Genomic DNA, 19431 nt, shown 5'->3' with positions numbered 1-19431 from the left:
ATTCTGAATTCCATACCTAGCTCATACAATATCCAATACAAATTCCCAACATGTTTTAGCTCATACAATATCCAATACAAATTCCCAACATGTCCCCCCTTTGAGGCTATTTCCTAGCCTCATCTCAATTACCAAGCTCAAATAACCCCCTCGCTTGATCCCATTCGCATTTTTATTTTAAACACCCTTTGCAGGCAATGTGGAGGAGCCGAATACTTTGGTCAGGGATCAATGCCCCCGTTCTAACTTTATCATAATGTGTTTATCCAGATTCTGATTCTCGGGTTGCTCCCCCAGATTGCCTGCTCCTGACAGTCATCAGCCAAAAACCTTCCCACCCTTGTCGAGGGAAGGGAAAAAGACTGATTCCTGTGTACAGACTAAGTTCTCTTGGTCCCCCGCGGTTTTCAGCAAGGTGCTTATCGTTGTCACCAGACGATCTTCCACTATCGTAGTTAGTTTACAGAGTGACGAGTTTCAACTTCGACCAAGGTCATGGTAAATTCACTCAGCGGGGGCGGCTCAAAGTTTCCCCATTCCTCTGTTTTTCCTCTTGAGCGTGAGTTGCTTATCACCCGAGTCACCATCTGCCGTGCTGCCACCCTGGTAAGGAAGGATCTCAGGACGGGTAGAAAGCAACAAAATATTAATCCCAGAATGATTATTATTGTGATTGCTATAGCTCCAGCCTTGGCAAACCATGCCCCCCATTTTCCGAACATTCTATCCAGCCAACTCCATACCCCCTGTCCAAACCCAGCATTTTCTTTCATTTCTTTCGCAAGATTCTTTAACTTATTCATGGCTTGTGTAAATGACCCCTCTGGACTAGTGTTATTAGGGATAAATGTGCAACACTGATCCCCAAACATAACACACACACCTCCTTTTTCTGCCAGGAGCCAATCCAATGCCTGTCGATTTTGCCACGCCATTTTGCTGGTCGCATCCAACTGCTCTCCTAAGGCCGCCAGGGCAGCATTTGAATAATTAATAAACCTCTGCTGATTATAATAAATGTAATTGATCCACTCAGTATTCTTGTTGGGTGAGATCCAAAAAAAGATGGATTCAAACCCTGCGGCTATTTCACTCCTAGCTTTGAACTCATTCGGGATGCCTCGGGGCTGTCCAATTGCGTCCAGTTGTATGTTAGGGTCAAGGGTATATGCCCTCTTAACTCTATGTGATTTAATGCCGTTTTCCACCGGTAGTATCACAGTGCTCTGGGCCAGCATAACTCGGGCACATAGTCCATGCCAATCCGGTGGTAACCGAGCCAGCAGCCCTTTTTCCGGGCCACAAAGCCACCAGAGATCGGCCAGTTGATTTATTTGATTGTCTAATAGATAAGGAGGGGGTGGCATTCCCCCTGTCAGGTTGGGACCAGCAGGGTTGAGCAGGCTACGGATGTCGGATATGTCCCAAATCCTTTCACACTGTCCTGTGTAGTTTCCCAAATTACTTCCCGTGCTGTCTTCCCTCCAATAGCAATCTTGGATTTGTAAGTTGGGCTCCACCCTCCATTCCTCTGGGGCTGCGTCCATTGCCGTTTTTGGCCATATTGGACACTCGTGGGCCACATGGGAGGGGCGCCTTTTTGCCCCAGCCCGCAGGATACATAGGAATTGACACCTCGGCATTTTCCCCTTACAAAGGTTATCACATGCGTTTCCTGAACAGTTTATCGTCTCATACGTGTAAGTCTGATTCTTATGCGTATATGTCTGTGTGTACGTGTTATATGTACGGCAATTTTCCTTTTTCCATTTTAGTATCATGGTCCAACAGTCTCCTGATCCCCACGGTATATCAGCTACCTGGGTGCGTGGTTTTTCTGCCGCACATATCACACAGTCTTTCCCATCACTGTTTTGCTTACCAGTATACTCAGCCCATTTCCACCAGATGTTTTTCTGTGCTTTCTCCCACATAGTATCTGTGCTCACTGACCGTTTACGTCTTGCTTGTCTTAATACTCCACCTTCCTGAATCTGCACCCTTGTGGTCTCTGCATCCCACTTTCCTTTGTTATAGGTCAATGAAGTCCTCAAAGGAAATAGTTTCCAAGTCCCAGGTGGGGAACGAGGCCCCCTCCCTGTTCTCACCTCCCCCGGCGCCTTGACTAACAGGCCCAGGCTGGGCATTTGTATCATCAGCCAGCTCATGCACAGAACTACTTTCATCATCCTCTACTCTTTCTGTTCTACTTTGACTCTGTTCCTCCTCCCCACGATTCTCCCCGTGTAGTTCTATCTCTTCCTCGCTGCTACTTCTATCCGCACTGCCGCTGTTTTCAATCTCCCTTCTCTCCCCTACCCCTGTTATCGTTCTGGTACAATGGTTCAAGTGATACCACAGTGTACTACCTTCTACTTGCAACGCCGTGGGAGACACTTTGGTGACTTCAAACGGTCCTTCTCGTCTCGGTTCGTTCCAACGTCTCCGGAACTTCCTGATGTATACTTGATCTCCAAGTTTGATCTGGTGTTCCGTTGCAGGGCTCTCCTCCTCCTTGGCCTTTTCCTGTTCAAATATAGTTCTATGTATAATAGTTAATTGTCGTACATACTCCCTTGCGTCCTGATCTAAACATTCCAGCGCGGGGCCCCCTGCTCCCCTGATTTTTGGCACCGGCATTACTCTTCCTGTCATCATTTCATGTGGGCTCAAATGTGTGATTCTGTTTTCCTGACTCCTGTATTGCATTAGAGCCAATGGTAGAGCATCCATCCAGTTTTTTCCTGTCTCGCTGCAAATTTTGCTTATTTTAGCCTTAAGGGTCCCGTTTGCTCTTTCCACCATTCCTTGGGATTGAGGATGATACACACATCCAAACTTCTGCTTTATTCGGAGCGCTGAGAGCGTCTCTCTCAGTGCCCTTCCTATAAAAGCAGATCCATTATCTGAACTTAATTGCATGGGTATGCCAAATCGTGGGATAATTTCTTTTGACAGGAAGTTAATCACCGTTCCAGATCCTTGATCTTTGGATGGTGTTGCTTCTATCCATCTGCTGAATCTATCAATAATCACTAGCATGTATCTTTTCCCCCTCACCACCTTTCCCATATCCACATAGTCCATGCATAGATGTTTAAATGGTCCTTCGGGAATGGGTATATGCCCTATTGGGGCAGTAATGCCCTTCCTGATATTATTCTGAGCACACACCTCACACTGACTTAGTATGTAGTCAATTGAGTTTTGCAGGTATGGTGACCAGAATCCTTCCTTCTTGATCTTTCTAGCCACCTCTCCTCTTGCACAGTGGTCCACTCCATGTGCTTCGCTGATTAGTATGGTTAGTAATGATGTGGGTGCTATGACCAATCCCTCCCCATTTCTCCATATTTTGTCATGTTGTCCCGGTATTGCTCCTCTATCTTTCCACATTGTCTTTTCCGCTACAGGGGCTTCCTCCTGTAACTGTGCCACATCGTCTAATGTGATTTGAGGTTCGATATTCCCCACACCTGGCCCTGGGTGTGGCCTTGCTATTTCTACTGGGGCTATCGTAGCCTCAATGCATCCTGACGCTTCTTTAGCTGCCTTGTCGGCTTTGGTGTTTCCCTGTGTGATGCTATCCGTTCCCTTTTTATGCGCCTGACACTTAATTATGGCTAATTCCCTTGGACCCATCATGGCCCTTATTAAAGCCCTGATTTGACCTTCGTGGTGTATTGGTCCTCCTCCACTTTTCATAAATCCCCTTTGCTTCCATATTGCCCCAAACAGGTGGCAGACCCCGTGGGCATAGGCCGAATCAGTATAAATTTCCACCGCTTCCCCGTTTGCTAACTCACATGCTCTGGTCAGTGCTTCAAGCTCCGCTAACTGGGCTGAGCATGGCTGCTCACATTCTTTTGACTCTATTACCTCAAATGATTTCCCTCTCTGTTCAACTACTGCATAGCCAGCATGATTTCCCCTATGATCCCTATAACACGAACCATCAACGTACAACGTCCTCTTTTCTTCTGTGCTTAATCCATCTGCCTTCAAGTCTTCCCTCAGTTTCATAAACGCTCTTGTCTCTCTGACACACTCATGCTCCTCTCCCTCATGTGGTAATGGCATATAGTCAGCTGGGTTGGCCCTATTACACTTCACTATCGTAATGTCCGGGAATGTGGTCAGCATTTGAAAATTATGAATTCTAGCCGGCGTCAGAACAAACTTCCCTTTTTCAATCAATTCAGCTACCTTATGGTACACATGTATGTTTATCGGATATCCCATTGTGACTGTAGCTGCCTTTTTGTACGCCCACCAAGCTGCTGCCAGGCCTTGATAGCACGGAGGATATCCCATTGCTACGTCGTCTAGCTTGGTGCTGTAATATGCTACAGCCTGCCTTCGTCTACCCTTGCAATTTTCCTGCGTTAACACTGCTGTAGCAAATCCGGCTTCTCTGTTACTCACAAATAAGTCAAAGGGTTTGTCATAGGTCGGTAAAGCCAATGCTGGTGCCTGTGCCATCTCTTTCTTTATATTCTCAAATGCGTCTGAAGCATCTTTATCCCATCTTAGTTTGGTTCTTAATTCTTCGCACCCTGCCTCCTTCATTACCTTTCGTAGTGCCTGCGTTTTTTCCGCATAGCTTTCCACCCATTCTGAACTGAATCCTGTCATTCCCAAAAATGTCATCATTTGTCCCACCGTCTGTGGTTTCGGAACTTTTAGTACAGCTTCTATCTGCTGAGAAGCTATCCCCTTCTGCCCTGCTGATATTTCTCTTCCCAAGTACTCTACTTTTTTCTGGCACAGCTGCAGCTTTTTCCTGGATACTTTATGGCCCCCTTCTGCTAGTCTTTCCAATAGTTTTAAACTATCCTTCCTGCATTGTTCTTGTGTTTCTGTGCATAATAATAAATCGTCCACATATTGTATCAGTGTTCCTTCCAACTGCACTCCTTTTAAATCTGCTCTCAACACCTGATTGAATACATGTGGGGAGTGTTTAAATCCTTGGGGCATCCTATTGTATGTGTATTGTTTCCCCTCGAATGTAAATGCAAAGAGATACTGACTTTCTTGAGCTAACGGCACACTAAAAAATGCCGAACATAGGTCTATCACAGTAAACCATCTACTTTCAGGTGGTATATTTGTCAACAAGGTGTAAGGGTTTGGAACCTCTACTGGCATATCTTCCACTACCTCATTAATTGCTCTGAGGTCATGCACCAATCTCCATTTTTCTCCGTCCGCCTTCTTTACCGGTAGCAGCGGTGTATTACACCTGCTCCGGGTTTCTTTTAATACCCCTGCTTCTATCAATCCCTTAATCGTTTCTCTAATCCCTTCAATTGCTTCTGTCTTGATTGGGTATTGCGGCCTATAAGGCCCCTGGCGTCCTGTCTTTAATCTGACTTCAACTGGATTAGCGGTTTTGACCCTCCCTACATCCGTGTCCTGTCTGGACCACAACTCCTGCGGGAGGGAGTTCAAATCCTGCTCTAAGCTCTCTCTCCACTCCAGTTCCTGTTTCTCAATTTGCACTCCTATTGTTATTTGCTTTGGTTTCCCAAGCATCTTAACATCCAAAATTATTTTCATCATTTGTCCATCGCTGGACGTCCAAATATCTACATTGTCTGTCTGGACAAATTCTAAGTCTTGTGCTCTCAACATCATTGGTCCTAGGTCTTTTGATCTATATCCCGGATTCACTTTCAATGTGACATGTGGCTCCGCTCCAGATACAGAGAACCATTTGTCAACCCATTCATTCCTAACGATTGTGAGGGCCGCTCCCTCTAGTCCGATTAAAATACTTCCTGACTTTATTTCCTGTTCTCGTCCCGCCTCCCTTTCCCATTTCTCCTGTACCTCAGGTTCCTGCTTTTCATCAAATATCATTGTACTGTGTAATTCTGTTCTTGGCCATTTGGCTTGTGGTATCCAGGCGTCTATAAGTTTTCCCCAAACTTCCCATATCTGTTTTTTAACTTGTTCCTCTATATCTCCCAACCAATATACATTAACCCTTTCTTTTCCTGGTATTTCAAGTGGATACATTCCCATCAAATCAATTCCTTGTTCAGTGCATTCTAATTTCAGTCCTAGACCTAGGATTGCATCCCTTCCCAATAGATTTAAAGGAGTTTTATCACATACTAAAATAGGTACATGGGTAGTCTTATTTCCAATGGTAACAGGCACCGGCGTCGTCATTCGAGCTAATGTTACTTTCCCCGAGAACCCCACAGTTTTTACAAACTGGTTTGACAATGGTAAGTGATCCGCATATTTCGTTTGTATGCACGTACATGTGGCGCCGGTGTCTATCATCATGGGGACCTCGATCCCTCCTACTCTAACGTTAACTATAGGTTCCTGCTCTGCGGTTTCTGTTATTTGTACGTACTGTCCTACCATTTTGGGGTTCTCTGGGCCTCCCTATGGGGAACTCTGATGGTTTACCGGCCCTTGAAACATCGGGATGCTGTTCGGCGACACTTGGATCATTTGCTGGCCTGTCTGTTGCTGGTTTTCTCCCTGCCTGTGGGAATTCCGCGGGCAATTCCTTTTTATGTGCCCTGCCTCCCCGCACCCCCAACACACACCTGGAGGGCCAGGCAATGGTCCCTGTCTCGGAGTCTGATGATTAACCTGTCCCTGTCCTCTCTGATTCTGATAGGGTGGCCTACCACCTCCCTGTCCTTTCCCATTTCTATTCCAGTCAGTCTGACTTTGCAGGGCGTATGGGTTTTGATAATTTAGGCCATAGGCTTCTGGGTTCATGGACAGTGGGAAGGCAGAAATGTTATAGGTTATGATGGGCTGGCCTCCATCTCCGCTCCCCCCTAATATTGGTGCAGGTATTTCCTCTGACTTTTGTTCCACCATCATCGGTGCTATTTTTCTGGGTGGGAGATCCTCTTTTGCCTTTATCTTCTCCTTGCTTTTGATCTCCTCCAATTGTGCCTGAAGGAGTTTACGCTGTATCTCCTTCAGCTGTTTGTCTGCATTCTTTTCCTCTTTGCGATGTCTTTCTACTGCATGGGCAACATAATCCACAAACTCTCGGTAGCTTTTTGAGTCCAAGCCCACTACTTCCTCCAGTCTTGTCTTAGCTGAGACTGGCAAGCCCTCTAGGATTGCAGCCCGGAACATGGAGTTGGTCAGCGGGTCTATTAGAATGTCCCTTTCCGTATCCCTTCTCCATCTTTTTAACTGCTTTTCCACATACACAGCTGCATTCTCCTCCTCACCCAATGGCTCTCCCCTTAGGGTTTTTACATCCATTCGGTTGGGGTATATATCCCGCAGTGCCTGCCAGATGTCGTGGCGATACGGGTCCATGAGTGTCCCATCTACCTCTGGGTCATAAGCTGCGGTTGGGATGCCAGCACGTCTCATTACTTCCGCCATTTGGTCCATCCCTAGCACCTTTGTCAAGAGAGCTTTGATGTCGCCCAGTGCCATCCTTTTTCCCACCATTCCTGCCTCCAACTGTCCAATCCACCTTCCAGCTCCATCCAAAATACTGGGTAATTCATTAATTAAACTAGGCAAATCCTGACCTGACCAAGGGATATACTGCAGTCTGCCACCCTTCAGAATCACTGGGAGCAGCCTTTTCTCTCTCCTATCCTCAGCTGGAAACTTCACAGGTTTGTGTTTTTTCCGCGTTGATTTTCTTTGTTCCCCTAACACTGATTGTCCCCTTTCGTCTTCACTACTTTCTTCTGTCTCTCCTTCCATCTTTCCCTCTATTCTATTTTTCTCTGGGTGCTTCCACATCCATGGTTTCCCCAATCTTTGTCTGTCTGCCCCGTTGTGCACTCCCCAACATATGTCCTCTATGCTCCCTTCTCTTTCTTTCTCCTCTCTGTTCGCTCCGCCTCTCTTTCCTTCTATTTTTCCCTGTGATGTCTCACTTTCACACTCGGAGGGATTATCTTCTGTTCTCCCCTCATCTTCTTTTCTAACATTCTTTCCTTTCCCTTCTCGTTTCTTATCCACTTTCATTACCTCCTTTGCCCATTTCAAAAGTTCTACCACATTTACTTCTTCCTCCAATTCCCTTCTCCTTTGGCTCAGCCCATCCAAATCCTCTTCTGCTTTCCTAGCCGCTTCTTCTAGACCTTGTCTCTTTTCTCTCTCCCTTTGTGCCCATTCCTCCTTCGTCATCTGTTCTATGTCATATTCTCCCTCAAAATTCATTGTGCCTGATATAACTGGGTACAGTCCCGTGGAGCTCTGTTCCCCTAAGTATGGGGGCGGGGCTACGTTTGGATCTTCCAATTCTGCTTTTTCCTGAAGTTGCACTGGCATCTGCATCCTACCTTCCCTCCATACCCTTCTTCTCTCTTTCCCCTCTCGTTCGAATAGTGCTAGTATCTCTAACTCCTTTTCTCGCTTCTCCCTTCTTTTGCTCGACCTATCCTTAATTTTATAGTTCTTTATCATTCCCTTCTGGTCCCCACACCTCTCTATGTCCCATGTGCCTTCCTCCGGCCACTGTGTATTGGTTTTGCTTGTTCTTTTGGCCCACTTTTTAGAGACGTGTTCTATATCTCCCCTGAGGGCTGGGAACTTATCCCCTAATATCTCCACTGGTGTTTTAACTTTGTGTGCCATTACTCGTCTTTTCGGACTACTGTCACAATTTTTATCACTTAATCTGTCAGAGTTAGGTATCACAGTGATTATTACTCGCTGTATTATTTTTCCGTGCTCAGTCCCCTGTTTACCTTTCTTTTGGGTTTCCCTTGCCAATATCTGTAACTCTAACCGGGGTCCCGATATCCACTTCCCCGTAGTCCCCTGTCCCGGCACTATCTTCCTCTCCCGGGCTATAGGGTAGTAGGTTTTCACTTGCTCGTCTATGTGTACAGAAACCCTGTATCGGTCGGATTCCTTTATTAATTTCTCTAGAGTTTCCAATTTTATTTCGTCTATCCAATTCCTATCGGCTATTCCTTCCCAGTTTACATATGGCCACTCATTCTTTATCTCCTCTAAGTTAGTTATATGTGTAATCTTTTTCCAATCCAGTGTTGCTTCCGTTTTTGCTACTATCCTTTTTAATCCCCTGACTTTTTCTTCTCAACCGGTTGTACCAATCTCGCCACTAGGCGGTTTTGTCAGTGTAATCTTTCCAAGTTGTTAGTTATTACCCTACCTGTGTTCCGATTCTCCCTCTTATTTCTGTCCTCCACGCCGCTACCTCAGATCAGTCTGTTCAAATTGGTCTTTTACTTCCTCTATTCTAGCTGCTAATCCCCTTCTCTGGGTTAGATTCCACTCCTGTGCTTTTGACTACCGTATTAGGTCAGAGAGCGATCTCTCACTGATCTCTCTCCCTCTCGGTTGACGTCCCTTACCCGAGGTCCTGGGTAGGTTTGGACTGGCAGATTTTCCCACACTTACTCTCTTCTGGGCAAGTCGTAACCTGAAAACCCGCTCCAAACCGCTTGACTTAACCTAATTGCATTACTTTAGCGTTCGGCCTTTTTCCCGTCTCACTTTTTACCCATTCACAGACAATACAGTATTCTCAGCGCGCTTTTGCATGCAAAACTCTACTCTTCAGATCAGACTCAGTCTCTCAAAATATTTTACACAATTTAGTTTTACCTTTGCAGGATATCTTTTGGGTTGGGGAGATCCAGGACCAGCAAAGAGCCGGGTGCGCCGAGCCTCGAGATCCCTTTTCCGACAACAAGGATTTACATGCAATACAAATTTGCTCACCTTGCTGTCAGAATGCCGGCTTTGGGATGTCCAGCCCCGGTCGGACCTCCGTCTCCGCCACTCCTTCCAGATGCTTTTCTGGGCGATCTCTCACCAACCCTGCTCGCAGCGCCAATTTTGTCGTGGTTCCCCAGGACGACAATTCGTTCACACCGATTAAAACAGAGAGCCTGAGCCGCGATCTTCCAAGCAGTAGACTTTATTCACCTAGCACAAGAGAATAAAATCGGGATGTCCGGAACAATCCGATGAGCCCTCAGGCTTACAGTCTTTTTATGTACATTTCAGCTCCGTATCTCAAGATTCTTATCTTTCTTATCTTACTTTACAGCCGGACCTTGCTTTTGGCCACCATTGTTTTTAGTTGACTTTTATCTGTCTTATTCAAGATTGGTCGCTGCCTTTTTCTTCTCTTTGTCTCTTAAACCATGGTGGTTATAACTCTTGCCCTTATCTACACTTCTCTACTTGTGCAACAATCGTGGTTTAGCTGACTTAGGCCGAATGTGTGGAAATACCTGTTCACTTTATTCTCTCTTTTTTATTATGGTCAGCTACTAAAGTGAGCCACTGAGCAGTATTCATTGTTTCCCCAAGTGACTATTGTTTGCCTTCGTTAATGAGTGACTGCTATACTACTTTTCTGGGTCTTCTGCTTTGATCATATCAACTATACTTGATTACATTAGGTCATCTATTCTATGTTTGATTACATTAGGTCACACGAGGTTACTCTAAATTACATTAGGTTACATAGGTTACATACCCATTTCACTACTCGCCTAAATCTGCTTTATCATTTCACTAAAACCTATGATTCTGAATTCCATACCTAGCTCATACAATATCCAATACAAATTCCCAACATGTTTTAGCTCATACAATATCCAATACAAATTCCCAACAGAAGTCAGGGCTATCAGCAGAGACTGCCAGGTCTGCATGGAGTGTAAACCGCACTTCGACCGGCCAGACCGAGTGCACCTGATGAAGGCCTCCTGCCCCTTTGAACGCCTCAGCGTGGACTTCAAAGGGCCCCTTCCCTCCACCGACTGAAACACGTACTTTCTTAATGTGGTCGACGAATATTCCAGATTCCCCTTCGCCATCCCATGCCCCGATAGGACGTCTGCCACCATCATCAAAGTCCTCAACACCACCTTCGCTCTGTTCGGTTTCCCTGCCTACATCCACAGCGACCGGGGATCCTCATTTATGAGCGATGAGCTGCGCCAGTACCTGCTCAACAGGGGCATTGCCTCGAGCAGGACGACCAGCTACAACCCCCGGTGAAACGGGCCGGTGGAGCGGGAGAATGGGACGGTCTGGAAGGCCATCCAGCTGGCCCTATGGTCCAGAAGTCTCCCGGCCTCCCGCTGGCAGGAGGTCCTCCCCGACGCCCTTCACTCCATTTGGTCGCTCCTTTGCACTGCGACTAACAAAACTCCCCATGAATGTCTCTTTGCCTTCAATAGGAAGTCCACCTCCGGGCTTTTGCTCCCAACGTGGCTGACAGCTCCAGGACCCGTCCTCCTCCGCAAGCATGTGTGGCTACACAAGGCGGACCCATTGATTGAGAGGGTACAGTTACTTCACGCGAACCCGCAGTACGCCTACGTAGCGTACCCCGACGGTCGCCAAGACACAGTCTCCCTCAGGGACCTGGCAACAGCTGGGTCCCCACACCTTCCCCCCCCTCTGCCCCGGCGCCACCCTCCCTCCCCCCCCAGTGCACCCCACCACAGCCCCCGCTCCAGGATGATCCGTCCTCCCCTTGACCCACCCGGCGATGAAGATGAGGTCGACATGCTCCTGGAGTCACCGACGCCGAAATCGCCACCAGAACTGCGGCGCTCGCAATGACGGATCAAGGCGCCCGATCGTCTGAATTTGTAAACTTTTCCTTAAAATGTTAAACACCTGATTGTAAATAGTTTTCCACCCCCCCCGTTGGACTCGCTTTAACAGGGGGTGAATGTGGTAGTCACCACAGTTGTATATACCGCATACGAGGGGTATTACAGCAAGGCCCTGTACTACAGGTACGGGAGTAGATCCTGCTGGCTCCGCCCAGTAGGCGGAGTATAAATGCGTGGGTTCTCCGAGCTGCATCCATTTCGGCAGCAGCTGCGGGAGGCTATACATCTCTGCGTAATAAAGCCTTGATTACACTCTACTCTCGTCTCGTCGTAATTGATAGTGCATCACACCAACACATTTAAAAAGGAGCTGGTCAAGTATCTGTTTAGTAAAGTACTGAAGGTTAGAAAAATATTTATAGACACATCAATGATTCAACAATATATGAAATCCTGTGGCAGTAATCTGGTTGGAATTATAAGAATATCCATGGTTGAAGAAATTAGGTTGGAAAATTACCTCGCTATACTGCATTATTCTTTAACTTATCATACCGGGTCAGGAACATGTTTTAAAATGTTGTCTTGCAGCAGTTTACCTGTGGTAATTTGTCTCATTGGTGGAGCTCAAAAGAGTTGAGAAGAAGATACAAACCGGAAAAAAAAATCTTGATATTTTTGTCAACTTGGATTTATTTCAAAAGGTATAAAGTACACTGCTCCTTAGGGAGAATTGACCACAATGTGATAGAACCTGCCGTTTGAGAGGGAGAAGCTGCAATCAGATGTAACGGTTTTACAATTAAATAAGAGTAACTACAAAGACATGAGGGAGGAGCTGGTCAGAGTTGTTTGGAAAAGGAGCCTAGCAGGGAAGACAGTGGAACAGCAATGGCAGGAGTTTTGGGGGGTTATTCGGGGGCACAACAGAAATTCATCCCAAGGGGGAGGAAACATGTTAAGGAGAGGACAAGGCATCCATGGCTGACGAGGGAAGTCAAGGACAGTATAAAGGCTAAAGAAAAAGCATACAAAGTGTCAAGGATTTGTGGGAAGCCAGAGGATTGGGAAGCCTTCAAAAGCGAGCAGAGGACAACTAAAAAGCAATAAAGGGGGAGAAGATGAGTGCAAGCTAGCTAGTAATATAAAGGAAGATAGAGGTTTTTTCAATATATAAAAGGTAAGAGAGAGGCAAAAATAGACATTGGACCACTGGAAAATGTGGCTGGAGAAGTAATAATAGGAAACAAAGCAATGGCAGACGAAGTTAATAGTTACTTTGCATCAGTCTTCACAGTGGAAGACACCAATGGGATGCCAGAGCTCCAGGAGAACCAGGGGGCAGAGGGCAGTGCAGTGACTATTACTAAGGAGAAGGCTCTGGGGAAACTGAAAGGACTGAAGGTGGATATACCACCTGGACCGGATGGACTACACTCCAGGGTTCTAAAAGAGATAGCTGAGGATATTGTGAAGACATTGGTGATGATCTTTCAGGAATCACTGGAGGCAGGAAGAGTCCCAGAGGACTGGAAATTGGCTAATGTAACACCCCTGTTTCAGAAGAGAGGGAGGCAGAAGATGGGAAATTATAGGCCGGTTAGCCTGACTTCGGTCTTTGGTAAGATTTTAGACTCCATCATTAAAGATGAGATCGCAGAGTACTTGGAAGTGCATGATAAAATAGGACTGAGTCAGCACGGCTTCGTCAAGGGGAGGTCATGTCTGACAAATCTGTTAGAGTTCTTTGAGGAAGTAACAAGGAAGTTAGATAAAGGAGAACTAGTGGATGTGATTTATTTAGATTTCCAGAACGCCTTTGACAAGGTGCCGCATAAGAGACTGTTAAATTAAGAGCCCATGGTGTTAAGGGTATGATCCTGGCATGGATGGAGGATTGGCTGACTTGGCAGGAGGCACAGAGTGGGGATAAAGGAGTCTTTTTCAGGATGGCAGCCGGTGACTAGTGGTGTACCTCAGGGTTCGGTGTTGGGACCACAACTTTGCACAATATACATTAATGATCTGGAGGAAGGAACTGAAGGCATTGTTGCTAAGTTTGCAGATGATACAAAAATCTGTAGAGGGGCAGGTAGTATTGAGGAAGCAGGCGGGCTGCAGAAGGACTTGGACAGGCCAGGAAAGTGGGCAAAGAAGTGGCAGATGGAATACAATGTGGAAAAGTGTGAGGTTATGTCCTTTGGAAGGAGAAATGGAGGCATAGACTATTTTCTAAATGGGAAGATGCTTAGGAAATCAGATGCTTAGGAAATCAGAAGCACAAAGGGACTTGGGAGTCCTTGTTCACGATTCTCTTAAGGTTAACGGCAGGTTCAGTCAGCAGTTAAGAAGGCAAATGCAATGTTAGCATTCACGTTGAGAGGGCTAGAATACAAGAGCAGGGATGTACTTCTGAGGCTTTATAAGGCTCTGGTCAGACCCCATTTGGAGTACTGTGAGCAGTTTTGGGTCCCGTATCTAAGGAAGGATGTGCTGGCCTTGGAAAGGGTCCAGCGGAGGTTCACAAGAATTATCCCTGGAATAAAGAGCTTGTCGTATGAGGAATGGTTGAGGACTCTGGGTCTGTACTCATTGGAGTTTAGAAGGATGAGGGGGGATCTTATTGAAACTTACAGGATACTGCGTGGCCTGGATAGAGTGGACTTGTCGTGGACTTGTCGGAAAAACTAGAAGCAGAGGACACAATCTCAGACTAAAGGGGCGATCCTTTAAAACAGAGATGAGGAGGAATTTCTTCAGCCAGAGGGTGGTGAATCTGTGGAACTCTTTGCCGCAGAAGTCTGTGGAGGCCAAATCACTGAGTGTCTTTAAGACTGAGATAGATAGGTTTTTGATCAATAAGGGGATCAGAGGTTATGGGGAGAAGGCAGGAGAATGGGAATGAGGAAAATATCAGCCATGATTGAATGATGGAGCAGACTTGATGGGCCGAGTGGCCTAATTCTGCTCCTATGTCTTATGGTCTTACAAAAGGTTTTTGGGGTTGTTGCGAATTCCTCTCTACTTTCTATAGCTGAGATTTTAAAAATTCATATTCGTGACAACTTGGTGAAGTTACAACACCGGACTACTTGTGTGCCAAACAGCATAAGCAGTAAATAACAGACATAAGCGATTCCACAATGAACGCATCAGATCTAAACTCTGCAGTCCGGCCACATCCAGCCGTGAATGGTGGTGCACAATTAAACAACTCACTGGAGGAGGAGGCGCCACAGATACCCCCATGCTCAATAATGAAAGAGCCCAGCACACAAATGCAAAGACCAGGCTGAAGCGTTTGCAACAATCTTCAGCCAGAATTGTCAAGTGGATGATCCATTTCGGCCTCCTCCAAGGTCACCAGCATTACTGTCAGTCTTCAGTCAATACGATTCTCTCCATGTTATATCAAGAAATGGCTGAAGGCACAAGATACGGCAAAGGCAATGGGCCCTGCTAATGAAATGTTGGCACTTATAGCTAAAGGAATAAAGGAGTATAAACGTAAGGAAGTGTTGTTGGATCTATACAATGTATTGGTGAGACCACACCTGGAGTATTGTGCACAGTTTTGGTCCCCTTATTTGAGGAAAGATGCAGTGACATTGGAGGCAATTCAGAGGCATTTACTAGGTTGATTTCAGAGATGTGGGTTTGTCGTATGAAGCGAGATTGAACAGTTTAGGCCTATACTCTAGAGTTGAGAAGAATGAGGGGAGATCAAAGTGAAGCACGCAAGATGATAAAAGGTATGGATAAAGTAGACGTGAAATGGATGCTTCCTCTTATGGGCATTCTAGAATGAGAGATCATAGTCTTAGGATAAGAGGTAGCAAATTTAAAACGGAGTTGAGGAGAAATTACTTCTCCCAAAGGGTTGTGAATCTGTGGAATTTGCTGCTCCAGAGTGCGGTGGATGCTGGGACAGGGAGTAAATTTAAGGAGGAGTTAGACAGATTTTTAATTGGTACTGGGTTGAACGGTTATGGAGAACGGGCAGCACGGTGGGGTTGAAGCCAGGATCAGCCATGATCTAATGGCAGAGCAGACTCAATGGGCCAAATGGCCTAATTTTGCTCCTATATGTTATGAATATTTTGGCAATAGTACTGAAGACTTGTGCTCCAGAAGTTGCCAGGCCGTAGCCAAGCTATTCCAGTACAGCTGCAATGTGGATAATTGCCCAGTTGTGTCCTGTACACAAGAAACAGGCCAAATCCAACCCAGCCAATTACTGCCCCATCAGTCCACTCTCCATCATCAGCAAAGTGGTGGAAGGAGTCATCAACCGTGCTATCAAGCGGCACTTCCTCAGCAATAACCTGCTCATGGACGCCCAGTTTGGGTTCTGCCAGGGTAACTCAGCTCCTGACCTCATTACAGCCTTGGTTCAAACATAGACAACAGAGGTGAATGCCATAGGTGAGAGTATCTGCCCTTGACGTCAAGGCAGCATTTGACCAAGGATGGCATCAAGGAGCCCTATCAAAACTGGAGTCAGTAGAAATCAGAGGGAAAACTCTCCGCTGGTTGGAGTCATACCTGACTCAAAGGAAGATGCTTTTGGTGGTAGGAGAGCAATCATCTCCGCTTCAGGATATCGCTGCAGGACTTCCTCAGGGTAGTGTCCTTGGCCCAACCATCTTCAGCTGTTTCATCAATGACCTCCCTTCCATCACAAGATCAGAAGTGGGAATGTTTGCAGATGTCTGCACAATGTTCAGCACCATCCGTTACTCCTCAGATAATGAAACAGTCCATACCAAATGCAGCACGACCTGGACAATATCCAGGCTTGGGCTGACAAGTGGCAAGTTATATTCATGCTACACAAGTGCCAGGCAATGACCATCTCCTACAAGAAAGGATTTAACAATCTCCCCTTGACATTCAATGGCATTACCATCACTGAATCCCCCATAATTAACACATGGGGGTTACCATTGATCAGAAACTGAACTGGACTAGTCACATTAATACTGTGGCTATCAGGGCAAGTCAAAGGCTAGGAATCCTATGGCGAATAACTCACCTCCTGACCCCCAAAAGCCTCATCACCATCTACCAGGCACAAGTCAAGAGTGTAATGGAATACTCTCCACTTGCCTGGGTGAGTGCAGCTCTAACAACACTCAAGAATCTCAACACCATCCAGGACAAAGCAGCCCGCTTCATTGCCACCCCTTCCACAAACATTCAATCCCTCCACCACGGACGAACAGTGGCAGCCGTGTGTACCGTCTACAAGATGCACTGCAGGAACTCAACCCGGTTCCTTAGGCAGTATCTTTGAAACCCATGACCACTACTATCTAGAAAGGCAAGAGCAGCAGATACCTGGGAATCCCACCACCTGGAGGTTCCCCGCCAAGTCACTCACCACCCCAACTTGGAAATATATCGCCGTTCCTTCACTGTCACTGGGTCAAAATCCTGGAACTTCTCTCCTTAACAGCACTGTGGGTGTACCTACACCTCGGGGACTGCAGCAGTTCAATAAGGCAGCTCACCACCACCTTCTGATGGGCAACTAGGGATGGGCAATAAATGATAATTAGTAATCTTTATTGTCACAAGTAGGCTTACATTAAGACTGCAATGAAGTTACTGTGAAAAGCCCCTAGTCGCCACATTCCGGCGCCTGTTCGGGTACACAGAGGGAGAATTCAGAATGTCCAATTCACGTAACAGCACGTCTTTCGGAACTTGTGGGAGGAAATCGGAGCACCCGAAGGAAACCCATGCAGACACAGGGCGAACATGCAGACTCCACACAGACAGTGACCCAAGCCGGGAATCGAACCTGGGACCCTGGCGCTGTGAAGCAACAGTACTAACCACTGTGCTCCCGTGCCGCCCTTAAATGCTGGCCTATGCAGCGATGCCCACATCCTGTAAATGAATTTTTAAAAAGTAACTAAAACAGAAAATGCTTGAAAATCTCAGCAGTTCTGGCAGCATCTGTAAGGAGAGAAAAGAGCTCACGTTTCGAGTCCAGATGAGCTTTGAGAAAGGATCATCTGGACTCGAAACATTCGCTCTTGTCTCACCTTACAAATGCTTCCAGACCGGCTGAGATTTTCCAGCATTTTCTCCTTTGGTTTCAGTTTCCAGCATCCGCAGTAATTTGCTTTTATCCAGTAAAATAAAAGTAGTCCATTTGACCTGTAATAAAAACTATGGTGAGATTTTATGCCTCAATATAACTCTATTACATGTCAAACTCTTATTTACATTAAACCTGGGTAGATATAACTTGAAATTATAATATAAATTTCAAAGAAATCTCCAATGTACAGAGCACAATGCTTTCTAGTAACACTATTCATTTTAATTACAGGTTGCCGAACACTGTTATTATCATGGCAAAATCCAAGGATATGCAGAATCCTCTGTGGCCCTTTCAACATGTTATGGATTACAGTAAGTGACAAGATATTCAGAATTTTCATATTTAATGTTGATTTTAAATTGCTTTGTTCTGACCTTGTTCTAGAAGGCATCGGAATTAGGGACCAAATTTTCCCTTCTAAGAACAAAGAACAAAGAAGTGTGAGGTGATTCACTTTGGAAGGAATAACAGGAATGCGGAATATTTGGCTAATGGTAAAGTTCTTGGAAGTGTGGATGAGCAGAGGGATCTAGGTGTCCATGTACATAGATCCCTGAAAGTTGCCACCCAGGTTGATAGGGTTGTGAAGAAGGCCTATGGAGTGTTGGCCTTTATTGGTAGAGGGATTGAGTTCCGGAGTCATGAGGTCATGTTGCAGCTGTACAGAACTCTGGTACGGCCGCATTTGGAGTTTTGCGTACAGTTCTGGTCACTGCATTAGAGGAAGGACGTGGAGGCTTTGGAGCGGGAGCAGAGGAGATTTACCAGGATGTTGCCTGGTATGGAGGGAAAATCTTATGAGGAAAGGCTGATGGACTTGAGGTTGTTTTCGTTGGAGAGAAGAAGGTTAAGAGGAGACTTAATAGAGGCATACAAAATGATCAGGGGGTTGGATAGGGTGGACAGTGAGAGCCTTCTCCCGCGGATGGAAATGGCTGGCACGAGGGGACATAGCTTTAAACTGAGGGGTAATAGATATAGGACAGAGGTCAGAGGTAGGTTCTTTACGCAAAGAGTAGTGAGGCCGTGGAATGCTCTACCTGCTACAGTAGTGAACTCTCCAACATTGAGGGCATTTAAAAGTTTATTGGATAAACATATGGATGGTAATGGCATAGTGTAGGTTAGATGGCTTTTGTTTCGGTGCAACATTGTGGGCTGAAGGGCCTGTACTGCGCTGTATTGTTCTATGTTCTAAAAGTATAGCACAGGAACAGGCCCTTCGGCCCTCCAAGCCTGCGCCGACCATGCTGCCTGTCTAAACTAAAGTCTTCTACACTTCCGAGGTCCGTATCCCTCTATTCCCATCCTATTCATGTATTTGCCAAGATGCCCCTTAAACGTCACTATTGTCCCTGCTTCCACCACCTCCTCCGGCAGCGAGTTCCAGGCACCCACTACCTTCTGTGTAAAAAACTTGCCTCGTACATATCCTCTAAACCTTGCCCCTCGCACCTTAAACCTATGCCCCCTAGTAATTGACCCCTCTACCCTGGGAAAAAGTCTCTGACTATCCACTCTGTCTATGCCCCTCATCATTTTGTAGACCTCTATCAGGTCGCCCCTCAACCTGCTTCGTTCCAGTGAGAACAAACCAAGTTTATTCAACCTCTCCACATAGCTAATGCCCTCCATACCAGGCAGCGTCCTGGTAAATCTCTTCTGCACCCTCTCCAAAGCCTCCACATCTTTCTGGTAGTGTGGCGACCAGAATTAAACACTATACTCCAAGTGTGGCCTAACTAAGGT

General features: G+C 46.2%; 1 protein-coding gene across 10 annotated transcripts in view; it reads left to right on the top strand.

Annotated features, from left to right (window-relative positions):
• Positions 1 to 19431, top strand: part of adam22 (ADAM metallopeptidase domain 22) — a 588297-nt gene that overhangs the window by 125651 nt on the left and 443215 nt on the right. For all 10 annotated transcript variants that reach the window (XM_072508619.1, XM_072508628.1, XM_072508623.1 and 7 more), the window contains exon 5: positions 17911 to 17993. In XM_072508619.1, coding sequence (XP_072364720.1) covers positions 17911 to 17993 — 83 coding nt within the window. The remainder of the gene's footprint in view (positions 1 to 17910; positions 17994 to 19431) is intronic.

Source organism: Scyliorhinus torazame, chromosome 6 (genome assembly GCF_047496885.1).
Source record: "Scyliorhinus torazame isolate Kashiwa2021f chromosome 6, sScyTor2.1, whole genome shotgun sequence".
NCBI classification, from domain to species: Eukaryota; Metazoa; Chordata; class Chondrichthyes; order Carcharhiniformes; family Scyliorhinidae; genus Scyliorhinus; species Scyliorhinus torazame.
This window is presented reverse-complemented; position numbering and strand designations above follow the sequence as displayed.